This window comes from Xenia sp. Carnegie-2017, unplaced genomic scaffold (assembly GCF_021976095.1).
Source record: "Xenia sp. Carnegie-2017 unplaced genomic scaffold, XeniaSp_v1 HiC_scaffold_6, whole genome shotgun sequence".
Classification (NCBI taxonomy): domain Eukaryota; kingdom Metazoa; phylum Cnidaria; class Anthozoa; order Malacalcyonacea; family Xeniidae; genus Xenia; species Xenia sp. Carnegie-2017.
In genome coordinates, this window is record NW_025813526.1 from 14,189,844 (window position 1) to 14,205,771 (window position 15,928).

The 15,928-nt window shown below is 33.7% G+C and overlaps 1 protein-coding gene across 1 annotated transcript; it reads right to left on the reverse strand.

The window, feature by feature from the left end:
- Positions 1 to 5,489: 5,489 nt before the first annotated feature.
- LOC124457733 (cysteine desulfurase SufS-like) lies at positions 5,490 to 15,640 on the reverse strand. The gene is made up of 6 exons (XM_047007920.1): positions 15,550 to 15,640; positions 10,835 to 11,087; positions 10,238 to 10,539; positions 7,425 to 7,753; positions 6,132 to 6,501; positions 5,490 to 5,874 (listed from the first exon to the last, which is right to left on the reverse strand). The coding sequence occupies exons 2-6, from the start codon at positions 11,034 to 11,036 to the stop codon at positions 5,680 to 5,682; spliced, it is 1,398 nt and encodes a 465-aa protein (XP_046863876.1). The 5' UTR covers positions 11,037 to 11,087; positions 15,550 to 15,640; the 3' UTR covers positions 5,490 to 5,679.
- Between the last annotated feature and the right edge of the window lie 288 nt (positions 15,641 to 15,928).

Sequence of the window (15,928 nt, forward strand, 5' to 3'; positions counted from 1 at the left end):
CTATTTAAATAAAACAATCACATGACATCAACATCATCACCAAATTCAATTACGTATTTCCGTTTTTAGGACGTAAACATACTGCTTTTGTAAGAGCTCGTTTATACAAACAAGAGGAAAAGCACTGTACATGGAAAAAAATTTATAGTATTGTTAGTATTGTGCTTTCTTTCAAAGCAAAGCCTAAGGAATAAACAGTTGGACCGCTTCGATGTGCAACATGCTGCTCTATACTAATTAGTTCAGTGGTGCGGTTAGCCATTTTCATCGTTCCTGTACGTCATAAAAGGCAAAGATATATTATATTTAAACTTAAAATTTAATTCAAAGTATGCAACTGTCTAAAGTGACTTTTTCTTAACTTTGCAAGTGAAAACAATCCGAGAATTTAGACTAAGAATCCCCACTTCTGAGATCATATGCAGACAGGACTGCATGGTTAATGACAAACATTAACATTATAATACTTACACAATACATAGCTTTTAGAAAAAAGCTGTATCTGTGATATCCACATAATGTAAAATTAAGATTTGAGAAAGTTAACCCATCGTTTACGTAAGTATAAAGTAGTCATGTTAGCAAAAATTCTTCAAGGATTTCTGACCTTCAATGCTCTTCAAGTTGTGCATTGTTATTTTATATAAATTGATGTGATGGTTGAATGATTATTGAATGATCTGATGAAACTTCTGTTATTTGCTAGAAAATATTTCTTTTTGTTTCTATTGGATTGGATTGAGGAATATTCACGATCAATAATACTGCAACATATTATAAAGAATATTTTGCGAACAGATTTAATGACTCTACTTCACATCCAGCAACAAAGAGCCTTTATCCTGTGTCAAAGTCTTTGACGCGTAAAAATTAAACAGAATGGTTGAAAAGATTGTTGACTTGCTTCGAAACGAATTGTAAACTTTAAAGGATGCCCTTTCGCTCACTTATATTTATAGTAAATTACAAACGTCATCTCCGTTAAAATTCGTTAAAACGTCATCTCGGTTAAAATTTTGTATAAAGATTGAAGCCGGATATTGGTTCATTTCCATAAGTTTTGATGGTTCCACTTTACGACAATTTTGAATTTCAGCACATAATCGAGCTTTTGCATTTTTATTATTTTCACTTATTGCTCATTCACATCAAATGGAAAGAAATCTGTAAAACATTTGAATCACAGGGAAGTGAGATTGATAAATTATATGCAAATGAGGCATTTCCGGTTTCAATTTTCCCACCAGATCACCAGATGCGCTAAATTAGTGACAGCTTCCATCCGCTATCATAGAAAAACAGTTGGAACCTTCTTTGCAAATTACTGATATATGCTTAACTAGATATATGGATGCCATCTGGCATTTTCATCGTTGATTCGTTCCTATTGGTCAGAAAATGCAATTTACTGGCTGCTTCAACGGTAATAATATTCGTTATATATTACGCATATATATGACAAAAAAATGAAGGAAATAGAAAATTATTCATGCTTAGCAAGAGTAGGGATCAAAACACTAACCTTGCGCAGTAAGGTCTTTTTATGCAAAACTAACTCGATTTTGGACTTTTGTTATTCCTTAGCGTCAGAAAAACAACTTGACCATTCTGTAGCATTCATTTTGATTTTTACTATAAAAATCTCTCATAAAAATGTAAATAAAAAGAACACTGAGAGAGAAGTGAATGTGATCGGGCCTTTTCATTGAGGTAAGGTATATAAATCTCCGTGATAAATTTCTATAATAAGCATTTAATTGGATAAGTTTTCTAACTGTTTAAAGTAACAAACGCATCTTTTAACCAAGGTAACAGCCTAAAATCACTGTATTTCATAAGGAATACAGTCTCAAAGAACGCTTTTGAACTCCTGTTGAAACTTGGCGACTTTAGTTACACAACAGCATTTTCAATCCACTAATCACTTGATTTGAAATATTTTATCCTATTGACTATATTAGTTTTGGGGCTAGGGTTAGGTTAAGAGTAGGGTGAGCGAGGTTAGAGCTCTGATTAAATGTACTCAATGCACAAAAACTGACTGAGGAGGAATTGATATCAAAGACGACAAAAAAGACAAACATGTTTATTTCAAGTTTTGTGTAGTTATATTTAATTTATCAAATTAAAAGTAAATATAGATAAAGATGCATGTCTTCTTCATTGATTTACTGAAATGGCTGAGATAATTTAAGGCAGAGTCGATAGTTGATAAAAAAGAAAATAAAGAATTGGTTGTCAAGCTTCGTGAACGTCGAGTCATTTAATTGTTTCTCTGGCCTCTGGTGGTAAATTGCAAAAATGAAAAAAAGAGATTTGAAACTATTACACAAGACATCCAAATTCAAACCACTACTGAGCATAAATTACTAAATTTAAAACTTTACCGTAATAATTAATTTTATCAAAACAAATTTCTTGCGCTACCGAATGTCTTGCATTTTCCAACGTATAAAGGTCATCAAGACTATCGTATCTTTCCTGTTTGCTTGTTCATGCTCTCTTTCTGTATCTATCTCCCTTGGACCCCGCTTGGTTGCATGCATATCATTATTATCCCCACTTATATTAAACACTACATCTCTCCCTTTAATAATTTAGTTTCTTTCTTTCTTTTACATGGTGACGTCTTTGTATATTGTATCTCGAGTAGATATTCTAGTGGATATTGTTTGTTCGTTTGTATGCTTGGTAGCGGCAGTCAGGTTATTTTACATAGTTCTATAGTGTCTTTATGCATTCGCTATTCTTTTCTTTTTACTTTTAACTAGGATAACGATTTTCTTTTCTTCAGATTCAAAAGGTGAGTCTGAAGATGACTACGCTAAGGTTGTCGAAACGTCAGTCGGCAACAACAAAAACAGTCCTTCTCAGGACTATACCAACCTGGACGTTCTACATTTACAAACAGGTAATTAGAAGTTGATGATGGTCAATTGCCCCTATGTAGCTGATAAATCTTTTTACCACAAAAAACCATCAAATGCTCTAGGTGAACAAGGTTATCAATCTTACAATATGTTTGATAAAAGTTGTCAAGCTTACAAATTAACCAATGAGTTTAAGGTATGCCCATTGGGCAAGTAAAATTTAGGGACTTGCTTTTGCATCTAAGAGATGGACAATCAACTTTAATGATTGAAAGTCACTCCTTAGCCGTCAACCAGGCTGTCTTAATAATTTATCTCTTTTCGATGATGCAGTTAGACTTTGTTACAGTAATGAACAAGTGGCTAGTCACAATGATGAGCAACTGAAAAAACTGCCAAGTCCTATTGCTAACATAAATGCAGTTCATTATTCAACACAAGCCAAAAAGATTCCTACCAATGAAATTTCAGGGCTTGAACCTCTTAAGGCTCATTTCCACTTCATTCGCGATTCACAAACCGCATGCAAACATTCGTCAAAAATAATTCTATACATATTTTCGCCCGCTAAAACCGAAAAACGGCTTTGCGTTTCAAAATTCGTTTTTTTAATTTAGATAATGAAAAAATGAAAATTGGACAGCCGCTTTGTTCTCATTTTTTCTAGTGCTGGAAAAGCGAATGGTCCTTTAATAAAATTATCTTATGTTCTGTTTTGTTTTAAAGAATAGTTTATGAAGTCGAATTGCGAAATTCCTAGCACGCACAAACGTTTTTCGTTTTCTTCAAGCTGAAAAAACGAATGGCCCTTTGGTACACGCATTGTATAATGCTTTAATGAACATTTTCACGTGTCATTCATTTGTGTCCTACACATTCAAACAAAGAATATTAGATTACACAAAAGAATGGAGCATAAGAAGCAATCAAATGGTACGTATCTGTTAAATTATACCTGGCTTTGTGAAAGGACTTAGTTACATATTTATCCATTTTACACTCTGACAACACATGATGTTAAGCTTTAAATATTTTATATTTACATTGCAGTTATTAACAATTGCTATTTCGTTATTTAGCATCAATTGAACTCGTTTGTTACCTTCACCCCGTATTACCAGTCAAAGTTTCATCATTTGGCAAGTGCAAATATTACTATGCTACTTTGCAAACCAGTGAAGGTGAAAAGAATGCAGTTTGTTTCTCTCCTGAAAAACGAACAGTTTTTGTAAAACATGAAGCTGAGAGGAGTTCTGTAAAAATATCTAGATTTCGTATAAATTCCAAGTATGGAAAAGAAGATGTTATGATCGAACAACTTTAAAAGTTATTCCAGTTTCAGAAGAAGTTGGATTCCAGTGTACAGATAGCACACCATCAGTGGTTAGTTTATTGTTGTCTCTGAATGAAATATCACCTGACCACTCATTACTGTCAAAGCCAAAACTATCAAGATGGAAGGTAGTAAAAAAATTACAACTAAAGCAAATGCAAGTTCTTCATTGGTCAAGCAGTAATTTGTAATTGGAGACCCAACCACATCAGTGAAACTAATACTTTGGGAAGAGTTTGTTCATGCTCTGCAAGAAGGCTTGACATATGTTCTTAAAAACGTACGACTAAGACGTGATATTAAAGGTTCAATACATCTTAACACTCCTAAATGTGGCCAGTTCTCATTTGAAGATGCTGAAGATTTTGAAAGATGTTGTAGAAGACATGCAGATATTTTCTACCTCAGAAGTGATTGCTAGCATAGTTGGTGTCGAATCTATTTCGTGTTATCAATCATGCTTTAAATGTAGGAAGAAAACTGCAAAGCTTCATGCAATAACATTAAAGTGTGAATCTTGTAACATGGTTCAAACTCTGAACCATCTAAAAAGCAATAGCTCATCGATGACTGTTTGCCCATTCTGGTAAAGAAGAGACAGTCAGCTTGGCAGTCTTTCATGAAAATATTAAGTGCCTGGTTTAAATTATGGCTAAACCATTATCATTTTTTTCTATTACTCCTGAAGAATTAGCTGTCAAGATTTTGAATTTACCAGAACTCTTTATAACATATGACTCTCTGCTCATAAAACTAATAAATGTTTCTGAAATTTACATTTGACTTTATAATTAAACATTTATTAACCTCTATTATAGTTAACAAGAACGTTTGCAGTATCTTTGTATTGACTTGTAAAAGATATATTACAATTTGTTTGAAACACTGTTGAATTTTGTCTTGCTGGATAGGAAAAGAATATTTTCTATGATTGACGGCAGCAACCTCCTTGCGATAGTAACTTCTAGTTACTAAAAGTAATCCCTTTTCCTTCTCGATGTTTTGGTACACTAAATGAGCTGCAATGAAAGAACTAAAGAAAACTTTGCACCTCATTTCCTAATTAAACAAATGAAAAATTACTTAACCAAAGTTTGCCACTTTTTGTTAGGACTATATTATGATCAATACTAAATTACATATAATTGTTTATACATAAAATATAAGTGAGAATGCAATAACCACCCCACTATAAATTTTTACATAATAAAGATGTTCACAGTGTCAAGGGATAACTGATTTTGTCATTTATCCTCAAACAATTTACACAATAACCAACCAAATAATAAAGTTTGTGATGCCATTTTTATTGAAAGTAATATTGTTTTCTTGAATTTGCAAACCACTAACAGAATATTTTTACCATTATTTAACAATTTTTCACATTGTTACCATGACTACTTAATATATCGTTAACTTTAATCCCAAAATCATTGAGCAAACATAATTTCATCTACTAATTTGGTTTGTATTTGTTTACCATTTACTATAAATCACTGTTTCCGGTGGTGGAGGTGGTGGATATAGTCCAATGTACTCCTCAATTGCATCTAGCATTGATTGAAGCTGATCTGGTATATTGCAAATGTGTGGTGAAGCACGTATACCGCTTGTACTGGCAACAGCAATTCTGTGGGTATCATAAAGATAGTTGTACAGGTTTGCACCCCACTAAAGGACAGAAAAGTAATTTTTCTTAATTACAATAAGAATAAATTCAAATAAGATGATCTGATCCATACATGATAATAATATGACAAGATCATAAACAGACAAAATTTCTTTACAATCCATAAGCATTTAAGGAAGCATAGGTAAATTTGATATCCTTAAACAATAATTGCACTGTGCAAAAAACACTAAAAACATTTGGAAAGTTCACTTTTTCTTTAATTTGTGAATGCATTGCTTTGACGCACGCTACTTACGTCTGGATCTACGCCACCAATAACAACGCCAAGCCTTTGGTTTACGTCAGATGGTGTTGTCATGGGGAAATCAAAGCCTGAAAAGCCGTCAAAGACAATAGTACCAAGGTAGCGAACTCTGTCTTCGATGCTCTGGAAACCAATGTCCTCCATTATCTCGGCTGTGCATAATAAGCACATTAAGCTAGGATCGGCACGCTGACCAAGAAGCTCAAATCTTCGCGCGTCAGTGTAAAGCTCTTCAGGGACGACGATCATTGGATCGTACCCAAACGTGTTAGGAGTAAAGTTTGGGATGCGACTTAATTTCATGTAGAACAACCCTGTTTCCTTGGGTCCAAGAAACCACTTGTGAGCAGAGGCTGAGTAACTAAATATAGACACGAGAGACAATAATTAATGAAAGATTGCATCCTTATTTCATACTTACGTACAGAAACTTGATTCTAAATCAAACGGGATATGTAAATGACTAAATGTATTTTGATATTTGTCAACAATCAACCATTGAGAATGCTCTACTGCAAATAAACAGACATTCATGTTTAAACTAATCAACTTTTACAAATTTTGCAGACAGTGATCAAACGTAAAATTGATTATTTTTTTAACGTTGAACGCTATAGGCTCGTATACTTTCAAGGTTTGAAGGGCGATAGAAATGCTTTATGATCTTCAAACTGTCAAACTATGATGACTCAACTACTTTTCCTCAAATGTTCCTAAACTTTGACAGTTATCAATTAGTTAAACTCTATTCGGAATTTATTTTTCAATCATTTTAATAGGCAAAGAAGATAATATAAACTTAAAATGTTTAACAAGTAGATCAAGGGACTTGATAAATTTTTATGATTTTGTTAACTCGCTTAATTTTTCTTAATTTTTTTTAGCTAATTATTGTCTTAAACAAAAAACTCTTTAAAATATTAGAATGTTGTCAGCAGGCAATATTTCTTTGCAGAATTAATAAAAAGTTTGAAAATTTTTTAATGCACTAAAATTTCTTCATTATTTTTTTCTCCAAATTAAAGAATAGTAAGAACATTATCGGCATCTCTAATTTTCAAATTAGATTTATTTGTATGTTTTGCAAATTTCAAGGGTCAATCTAGTACATTTGACGCTAAACAGTGTATTTGATTATGGTAATCCATCGGTGGCCTGTGGGGCTTTTATTTTGCTGAAAACATACATTAGGGCGCTAAACATGCAATTACTACATTAAAAAGTACTACGCAAATAACTACGTACAATGTTGCACCTACTACGTAAATACTTTAATAAACTTACCTGTCACAGTCCATTTGTGCCAAATTCAAATTCATGCATCCCCAGGTCATTGCACCGTCAACATGCACGTGACAATCGGGGTTGACGCTATGAACAGCCCTGCATATTTGTTCTGCAGGTAGCAAGAGACCACTGACATTTGACAGGTGAGAGAATGTAAGAAATTTGGTGTTTTCGTTAACTTCATTGACAAATTGCGCAACAATCTCTTCGTCGGTAATGGCACCATTTAGATTGGCAGGTATGTCGTGAATTACAAACGGTGTTTGAGCTTGACGTATGTACCATGCCTGATGATTTGTTGGGTGGTTTTGTGCCCACAGAACGACCTAAATATATCATAAACAAAATTTAAAAAAAGATAGATATATATATATATATCCGGCTGAGTTGTCTGGATGTTAAAATATTTTCCGGAGGTCTTTAAAAATTCAAGGCCACAGATCGACAAGAGTTTTTGATACCAGAGGGAGGGGAAATTTTCTATTAGTATCAACCTATTTGGTAAAGAACGTACATATGGTGATTGCGAACTCAGATCCAATAATGGCATAAAAGAAAACAACCAAAACATTACTATTCATTTAACTTGGAATAATTTAGAATTAACGCAATATATTACAATCAAAAGCTTGTAAATGATTTCCTTTAATAAACAAAAACTCTTCGCTCAAGTTTTAGTATTCCACATCGCGGTCATTTGTTGTTATGATAACCAATTCAAAACAATACTTACCGCATAAGACATTTGTAATGAATTAGGGGCTAATTACCAGTGGCGTGCGGTGACTGAATTTAATAGGCAAGCGCTGACAGTGATTCCACAATGCATTCAGTCATGTTGTACAGGTGTCGTGAAAATACCGAATGTAGAAGTAGAACATAAAAGGATGAAAAATCCTATGCTATATATTTTATAGGAACATCAATCTTATTTATACCTTATATCAGTTACATGATATCTACCGAATACAAATATCAAAACTACTACGCAAAAGGAAGCTCTTGTCAATATCATAATCTTGTATTACATGCTACAGATAATATCTTCTACATACATAAATTGCAAGACAATAGGCGCGAAATGTATTGTAGCAGTCGTGATTATAACAATTAAGAACAGTTTCGCGCACAAAATTGGCACGGTGTGTTACAAACTGAGGCCATGGCGTTGTTTAATGTTTATATTTTGGTATAATGACGTCATGGCAACGTGTTCTCCCGTTCTTCAAAATGTGTCTGGCACTGACTCGTACGTTTCAGAATATCGGAGAGTCGTGTTTATTATTTAGTGTCTTGTACCTTTTATTTTTAGTCATTAATTTACGAATTCAACGACACAAGACTGACAAGAGCATAGTGTTTTGGTCATAATGCTAGTCATACTTTACCACAACACACGTTTGCGTGCATTTCGATATCTCTGCAGACTGCGGCCCCTGCTTGTTTACGCACATTGTGCGCAGAAAATAATAAAATAACCAGTAAAGCACCTACTACTTTGAATTAGAAATCAGAACATTACCTTTCGCTCTCAGTCATCTTTTAATAAACGATAACATTAACGGCGTGAATAATTCGGATGTGCAATGTGTTGAATATACGAATATTATTCGTGCGCTGATATGTGTTTAAAATTGCGAGCGTACAAGACTGTTGACCAATCGCTATCAAGCGGCGCCCTTAGAAGCGCCGCTTTTTTCTCGATATTCCTCGAATAAGAAGCCTCCAAATCTAGATTAACGCATGCGCAAATGTTCAAATTGAGCTCCGAAGGTAAGCGCGCTTGCCTTGGTTAATAAATATTCGGTGTATTTAATCCACTTGACTCATCTTACAAGTGTAGCAAAGTGAAACCGAAAACCACAACAGCAAATCGCGTATAAATAGCAAGCATTTCAACTGTAAAGACAATTTAGACAAAAGATTACATTGACATTGTTTAGAACAGAAAAATTTAAACTGATTTTGCTCAGAGATTGATCCAAAAAATTTTTGTTCGGTAAAATGCTTAGGCAAGCGGCGCTTGCCTACGCTTGCATGACCGCACGCCACTGCTAATTACATGAGCCCGGGTAGCCGGCATTCAGTCAAGCGTGAAATGATTTTGGCGAATGAAAAACGATTCAATACTTATCATCAGATAAATCTTCTAGAGCAATTTTACAATATTCTGTTTTAATAACTATGAAAAACATTTAAAATTAAAACAACTAATTTGGCCTAATTTGAAAGTTACAATAGCAATGACTAGTGGCTTATAACATATGTTACTTGAAGTTTTGGCCCCTTTCAATCCCTTGAAATCATTTCACGCTTCACTGAATCCTAGCTTGCCGGGATCATGTAAACAGCCCTTAGTATGTGATAGAATTACCTGTTTTTACCGTAAGGTGTTCGACGTTACAGACTTACAGCTACAAGAGACCGGCTACCAAAGCCCGTGCGTGCTTCTCATGTTAATCTCTAGTGCATGACGTAGACTGATAGTCTTATGACGGGAAAAAATAGCAATTGGTAAAGAATCATTGGCAATAAAGACCCATCAAATGTTTTGTCATTACTGTCTGTTTTTACATATGCAAAATGCGTTCAGCGTGCGATATACAGATTAAGCGAACAAATTATAATTAAAGAGAAATGTTGAAGATATAGCTACTTATCATCTCAAAATTTATTTTTTTTTATCAAAATGGCAATATTCACTCCTCGCCACAGATAACAACGCTAGTTAACAACATTAAGGGGCGAGCTTCATATTCCAAGTACACCAAGATATACGCCTAGTCTCAAATTTTCCAAAGTGTACCCACCTCATCAGTTGGTTGTAAGAGCTGGCCATTGTTTACGTTGTTATTTGCTTCAGTTCCATTACGCATGAAGGCGACCTCTGTTCTTGCTACACCCAGTTGCGCTGCAATGACTTGATGAGCTTCATCAATTATCATTGCTAAATTATCCAGTCGGTTTTGTATGGAGATATTCTTATTTAATTCCAGATTAAATTCGTTCATCAACAATTGGACAGGATGAAAAGTTGGTGCAAAATTTGCAGCATTAATAGGAATCGCGTCATTTTGATCATTCTCATCATAAGCAAACTGGTTACGTATTTCTAGAAACACAATGTAATTTGAGAATTCTTGGTGTCAATACTTATTTTGAGACAAAGTTATACCTACAGTCAAAGCCTGCGTGTTGCAACACTATAAATTAACTAAATTAATGATAAGTTGTTGACGAGCGTTATGGAAGGCTTAGTTGATCGGCCAAATTCAATTGCCAATTTGTTTATTAATAAAGTGCGCTAAATTGCGCGATATTTTGTACTTTATCTTTTAAACATAACAAATAAAATTTTCTGTGAATGTTTTTTGAGATATTGCAACGAAGTTGATGTATTACGTTACCTAACCAATAGTCTTCGTCATCCACTGCAGGTACTGATTCCCTGTGTACGGCTGCTTTGAGAGCGCCAAACTGCTGTTTGAAGTGACGCTTGAAATCTACGCTAACCACTCCACGATTGCACAGCTTTCGCACAATTTTCAAGCTGGGCGAATTCTTGAGAATGTCGCGATTTTCTCGTTTCTTCTGTATCTTGCAATCCATATTTCGTTTTAATCAAACCTATGCCACTCGACTCGTCTCTGTTGTAGTTCACTGTATGTGAAAACAAGAAAGTACGAAGCTTTTATCATGTCACAAGGATTGACGTATTTCCGTTTCTATAATGGTAAACACTTGCAATTTGCAAAACGAACGCTCAAATAAAAGAAAACAATCGATTAGACTGGTTGTCCAAGGTAAAGGCAATCCAATATTTAATAGACGGCCATGATTTTTGTGGTATACTCAAAGACTAGGCTATCAAATACCATGTTATTTGAGAGAAAAATATGCAAATGCAAGCTCGTTGGGAAATTTGGTCGATATCTTATTTTTTTTACTTCTGCGTCGATAAGACAAAAGAAAACTAATGAATATCAAAAGAGTCAAAAACTTTAGTTTGTTCGCTATTCTTAACGTACTTACACGCATAAACAATAAAATATAGTTATAAGCTGCATAAAAGTGCGCATACTTAATTAGGTTTAAAGTACCAAGAAAATCGAACAACGTTGGTTTTCAAACAGTTTGTATTTGATTGCAAGAAGTGAAAAAATATGATTTCAATCCAGTGGCGTTGCTGGCTCGATAAGTGACAAATATTTTATAGACATATGCGTGTTGCTGTATATTAAGTTCCTTTGAAATCAATTGTTTCTTAAGGATTAAAACAGGCATATATGAATATTGTCCCCTAACTTATCAAGCATGGCGAAGCTACTGTTTCAATATATAAACATCTTCAACACATTTGCGTTTGCTCATTTTCTTGCACATTCTACGAAAAAAAATTGTACATTTAAAATCTAGAACACTGGCTTTTATAATATTTCTTTTTCATAACACTGCAGTTATAAATTCAGTTGTTCAGTAGACTCTTTTGCAATTAATTATTAACGCATCAGTTTGACCTTAAATGACATGATAAAGCGGAAGTGTGTTTAATTAAGTTTCAAAATGCGTGTCTCGTAGTTTCTTTTACTTAAAATGATAAACAAGTATGTACTTATAGTTTCCTAGTAATTTACATATAAAGTTTCCTAATTAATGTTTTTATGTCACTTTTGCACGCCAGTCAATTATTTTCTATTTCACGAAACCATTTGTAAAAGTAGATGTTGAATTAAGTTAGCTGTGGAGTTGTTGTTCGATGAGACTTTTCACTTGTTGAAGGTTGTTTCTACATATCGTAGCTTTCTCCTAATCATCAAAATTATAAAACGAATCAGAGTGCAGACTACTTTCTGAACGTGATAAACAAACTTCTGAGAGAGACACATCAGCGCGTTAAAGTCGGATTACGTTTGTTAGGTACATTTCAAATTGGAGATTTCAGAATAATGGGGCTTATTTACTATTCAAATTTCTGCGAGTTACCGGTGTGACGTATCCACATTTAAGATAAAACTTAAGCCGGTTTTTCTGATTCACTTGTGACATAGACACAAGCTAGCAAAAAAAGAAAGCATTTTCTTTTGAGGTTGGTGGAAACGAAAAAACAAACGGAATCTTCTTTTCAATTTGCTTTTGTTCTATAATGCATGTACTTCATTCTTTTGTGAAGGTATTATGCTTAGTGCGTCATATGGCTCGTTGTAGTTTTTTGAACTTTCTTTGATCTTCTCTTTTAATTATATTTGTATGTTGCTAGCAAAATCAGGCTATGTAGCTGATGAAAAAGTATAGTGTGAATTTTCAATCAACATGTGAAAGGCTTGATCGTATAAAGTCCACTTATTATTCTTTAACGTCAAAGAAACTTGATACGCACATATTAAATCTTATTTGTAAAAACCAATATTAGCTATCATTTTATAATTAGCTAGCAAAACAATGACAATTGTAGAAGTACCATTAAACTAATGGCTTCCTTTCTAGAAGTATGTCTTGCTTAGTGCATTGTACGGAAATTATCAAACTGAACAACATATGATATTTTGAAAACAACCGCACTGGAGTGAAATAAGAAAATGGTAAACATTCAGACACATCTGTTTTTCTTTTCCACAGTCAATCCATCATCACTGTCTTTTCCCGTTTATTCTCTGAACCATCCCCACATACTACTCGTTCATTCCCCCTTTAACATACAAACTTCTTTTCAATTACCGGATCACTACCCTTTCAATGTTCAACGTCACACATTTGAATGATAGCCAAACAACGCGTAGTACAGGAGAAACGAAACAGATATTTCAGTCATGGTAAAAAATGCGGTGTCAGAGTGCAAAGTGTCTCCTGATGACAAGATAGATACATCTAACACAGACCCCACATTTTCCACTTTATGCCCCAATAAAGTGGAAAATGCGGATTTTCATTAAAAATGTTCCCTTTCCTCGAATCACACGAACTTCGCACTTTTCACTCAGTTAACTGTAATTTATCTCATTTCCCACAAAAAAACATTGAATAAAAGTTACCAACTATGCATAAATTGTTGACGTCCGAGCAAAACTAAGCCAGATAGATAACTTGACTATTAATATCACTGTAAATTAAATGAAGTATCCTCAGAAACAACGGCTGCGATAAAGTTTCATTACAGCAAAAATTATTGTTGTTTGATGGCAAAATGCTCATAAACTGCAGGTTTATGCATTTCACAACAAGTACATTCTTATTTAGCATATGAAAATGTAAATATTCATGAAATTAAAGTTAGTGCCCGACCGATTGCAGCGGCGGAATTGCTTTTCAAAGCGTATGTCGGTAGCAAAGAATAAGGCCTATATCTAAATCTTTGCGTAAAGGGAGACTACGCACCCGTACTCCGTATTTTCCACCATGCCGAAGTTTGATGGGACTCTGATGTTGTGGAATACAACCAAACAATAAAACAGGAAACGGATACAACACACTTATCATGCACACGATGCAGTACGTTTAATTTTAGCCATCATACAATAACAACACTATCTCAAACAACAACAATAATTTTCGCCCCACTTGCTAAACCATACCTTATTTCTGTGAGGTCAATACTAATCCTATTAAATGATACTATTACATATTACGTAAACACACTGTGTGAGATTCCTGTATTCAGTTTCTGTTTTTTAGTATTTATTTCAAATTGTTCATCAATGCTGGGATTAATTAACTCAATTTTAAGAGTCTCATGTTAAAAATAGTCTGTATAGGAGGCTAATATCGCTTGACCGATAGGAAAATTGCCAAATAAGCAAATAAACTTAGATTTATTAACAACTTACTGGCTTCACTGACATAAAATTTCTATGCTCAAAGATCATTGAAGTTATTCTCCCATTATATTGAAAGGTTTAGCACGTGTAAACAACAGTGACGTTTTCTGTTTCAGTATTTAGAAATACTACAGATTTTAATGGAAATGAATTGGAACGAAAAGGTTAAATAAATAAAGTGAGTTTAAGGTTTTGTACCGATTATATATACTCTTCCTGATTCTTGGTACATTTACATTTAAAACATATTAAAGAAGACTGTAAGAGTTTGAACCCAGAAAACTATTGCCGAAATAGCAATAATATTTGTGATTGCCTTTCGAGAATTGCTAGATTTTGGCAATATTAGCTAGCGCGGCTTCAGCAGGCTGACACGCTCAAATGAACAGGCCCCAATTGATTTGAAGAGTAGCTTGAAAGGTTAGCACTATTTTCCACCCAGCAAACCGCCCTTTATTTGAAATATAATATTTTACACAATATAATATTTTACACAATCTAATATTTTACACAATATAATATTTTATATAATATTTTACACAATCGTCGAAAAACGACATATTTTCCAGCCTGGATTATAAGTTTATAACTTAAGGTGGTTGCATGAAAATTTATACTGCAACATTTATCTGTAAATATTTTCATATGTATTATTAAAAATATAAAATTACTCGCCATCTCAAAACGACCTAGCACCAGTGCATGCATGGTTTCCTTTTAGCTTTTGGTTCTTTCCCATTAGCCACCATCTTTAATTTATTAACGATTGTGTAAAGTAAAGGGCGGTTTGCTGGGTGGAAAATAGTGCTAACCAGCTTGAAATAATGCCGAAATACAGACAGACAGTGAGTCGTCAATATAATTGATTTTAATTATTCAAAACTTATTAAACATTAAAGAAATGCTTTTTGGAGTTTGCTTTGTATGAGATTTCATTTAAAGTTGCTATGTATTAGATAATATAAACTTGAGATGCAACTTTAAAGGATGTAAAAACGTGTATTTCGCGTAATATTCCCAGGATTGATTTATGTACAGGTATTGATAATAAAGAGCAAACTTAAAACGCTGGATAAACGCAGAGAAGAAAACTGTTCCACATTAATATCTGACTGAAAGAGAAGAACCATAAGCTTAAGCTCAATCATTTGTTTCTTCAAAAATATTGGAATTGTCAAAAAGAAACACTAGATCGAACAAAACTAATTTTTATAACTTTTTAATAGATCTGTAATTGTTTTAACAAAAAATTAACATGAAATGATAAATTTACAAATGATATTAACGTCACAATTGAAAAAAGTACTTACATCACTGCTTACGGTAACATAAAATAACTTCTTCAGTGAAGACTCTACCTATGTTGACTAAACTCTCCGTTTACCTTTTACAATTTAAATACTTTGTCACGTGATTCGACAATGAAAACATATGATGACGAACTTCCGCCATTAAGCTACATGGTGTTTTCATCGGTCGCCATGTTGGTGGAAAACCTCATGCAATGAAGAGAATTTATGTTGATTTAATGCTCCGATTATTATCTATACTTTGATGTAAGGTACCAACATGTAGACTTGTGAAAATTTTGTTGGAAAATATGATGAATATCACATATATAAATAGTGTCGTCTATTTCTTAAACTTTGGGTCAAGTTTCAGATATGACGTGTTGACAATTTCAGTTTC

What these genes read in the sequence shown, in the direction of transcription:
- LOC124457733 (XM_047007920.1), bottom strand. Translation starts at nt 11,036, where the DNA reads ATGGATTGCAAGATACAGAAGAAACGAGAAAATCGCGACATTCTCAAG. An exon ending in GCACAAATGGACTGTGACAG is followed by an intron (nt 6,502 to 7,424) that starts GTAAGTTTATTA and finishes GTCTATATTTAG; the next exon opens with TTACTCAGCCTCTGCTCACA. An exon ending in TTGGTGGCGTAGATCCAGAC is followed by an intron (nt 5,875 to 6,131) that starts GTAAGTAGCGTG and finishes TCTGTCCTTTAG; the next exon opens with TGGGGTGCAAACCTGTACAA.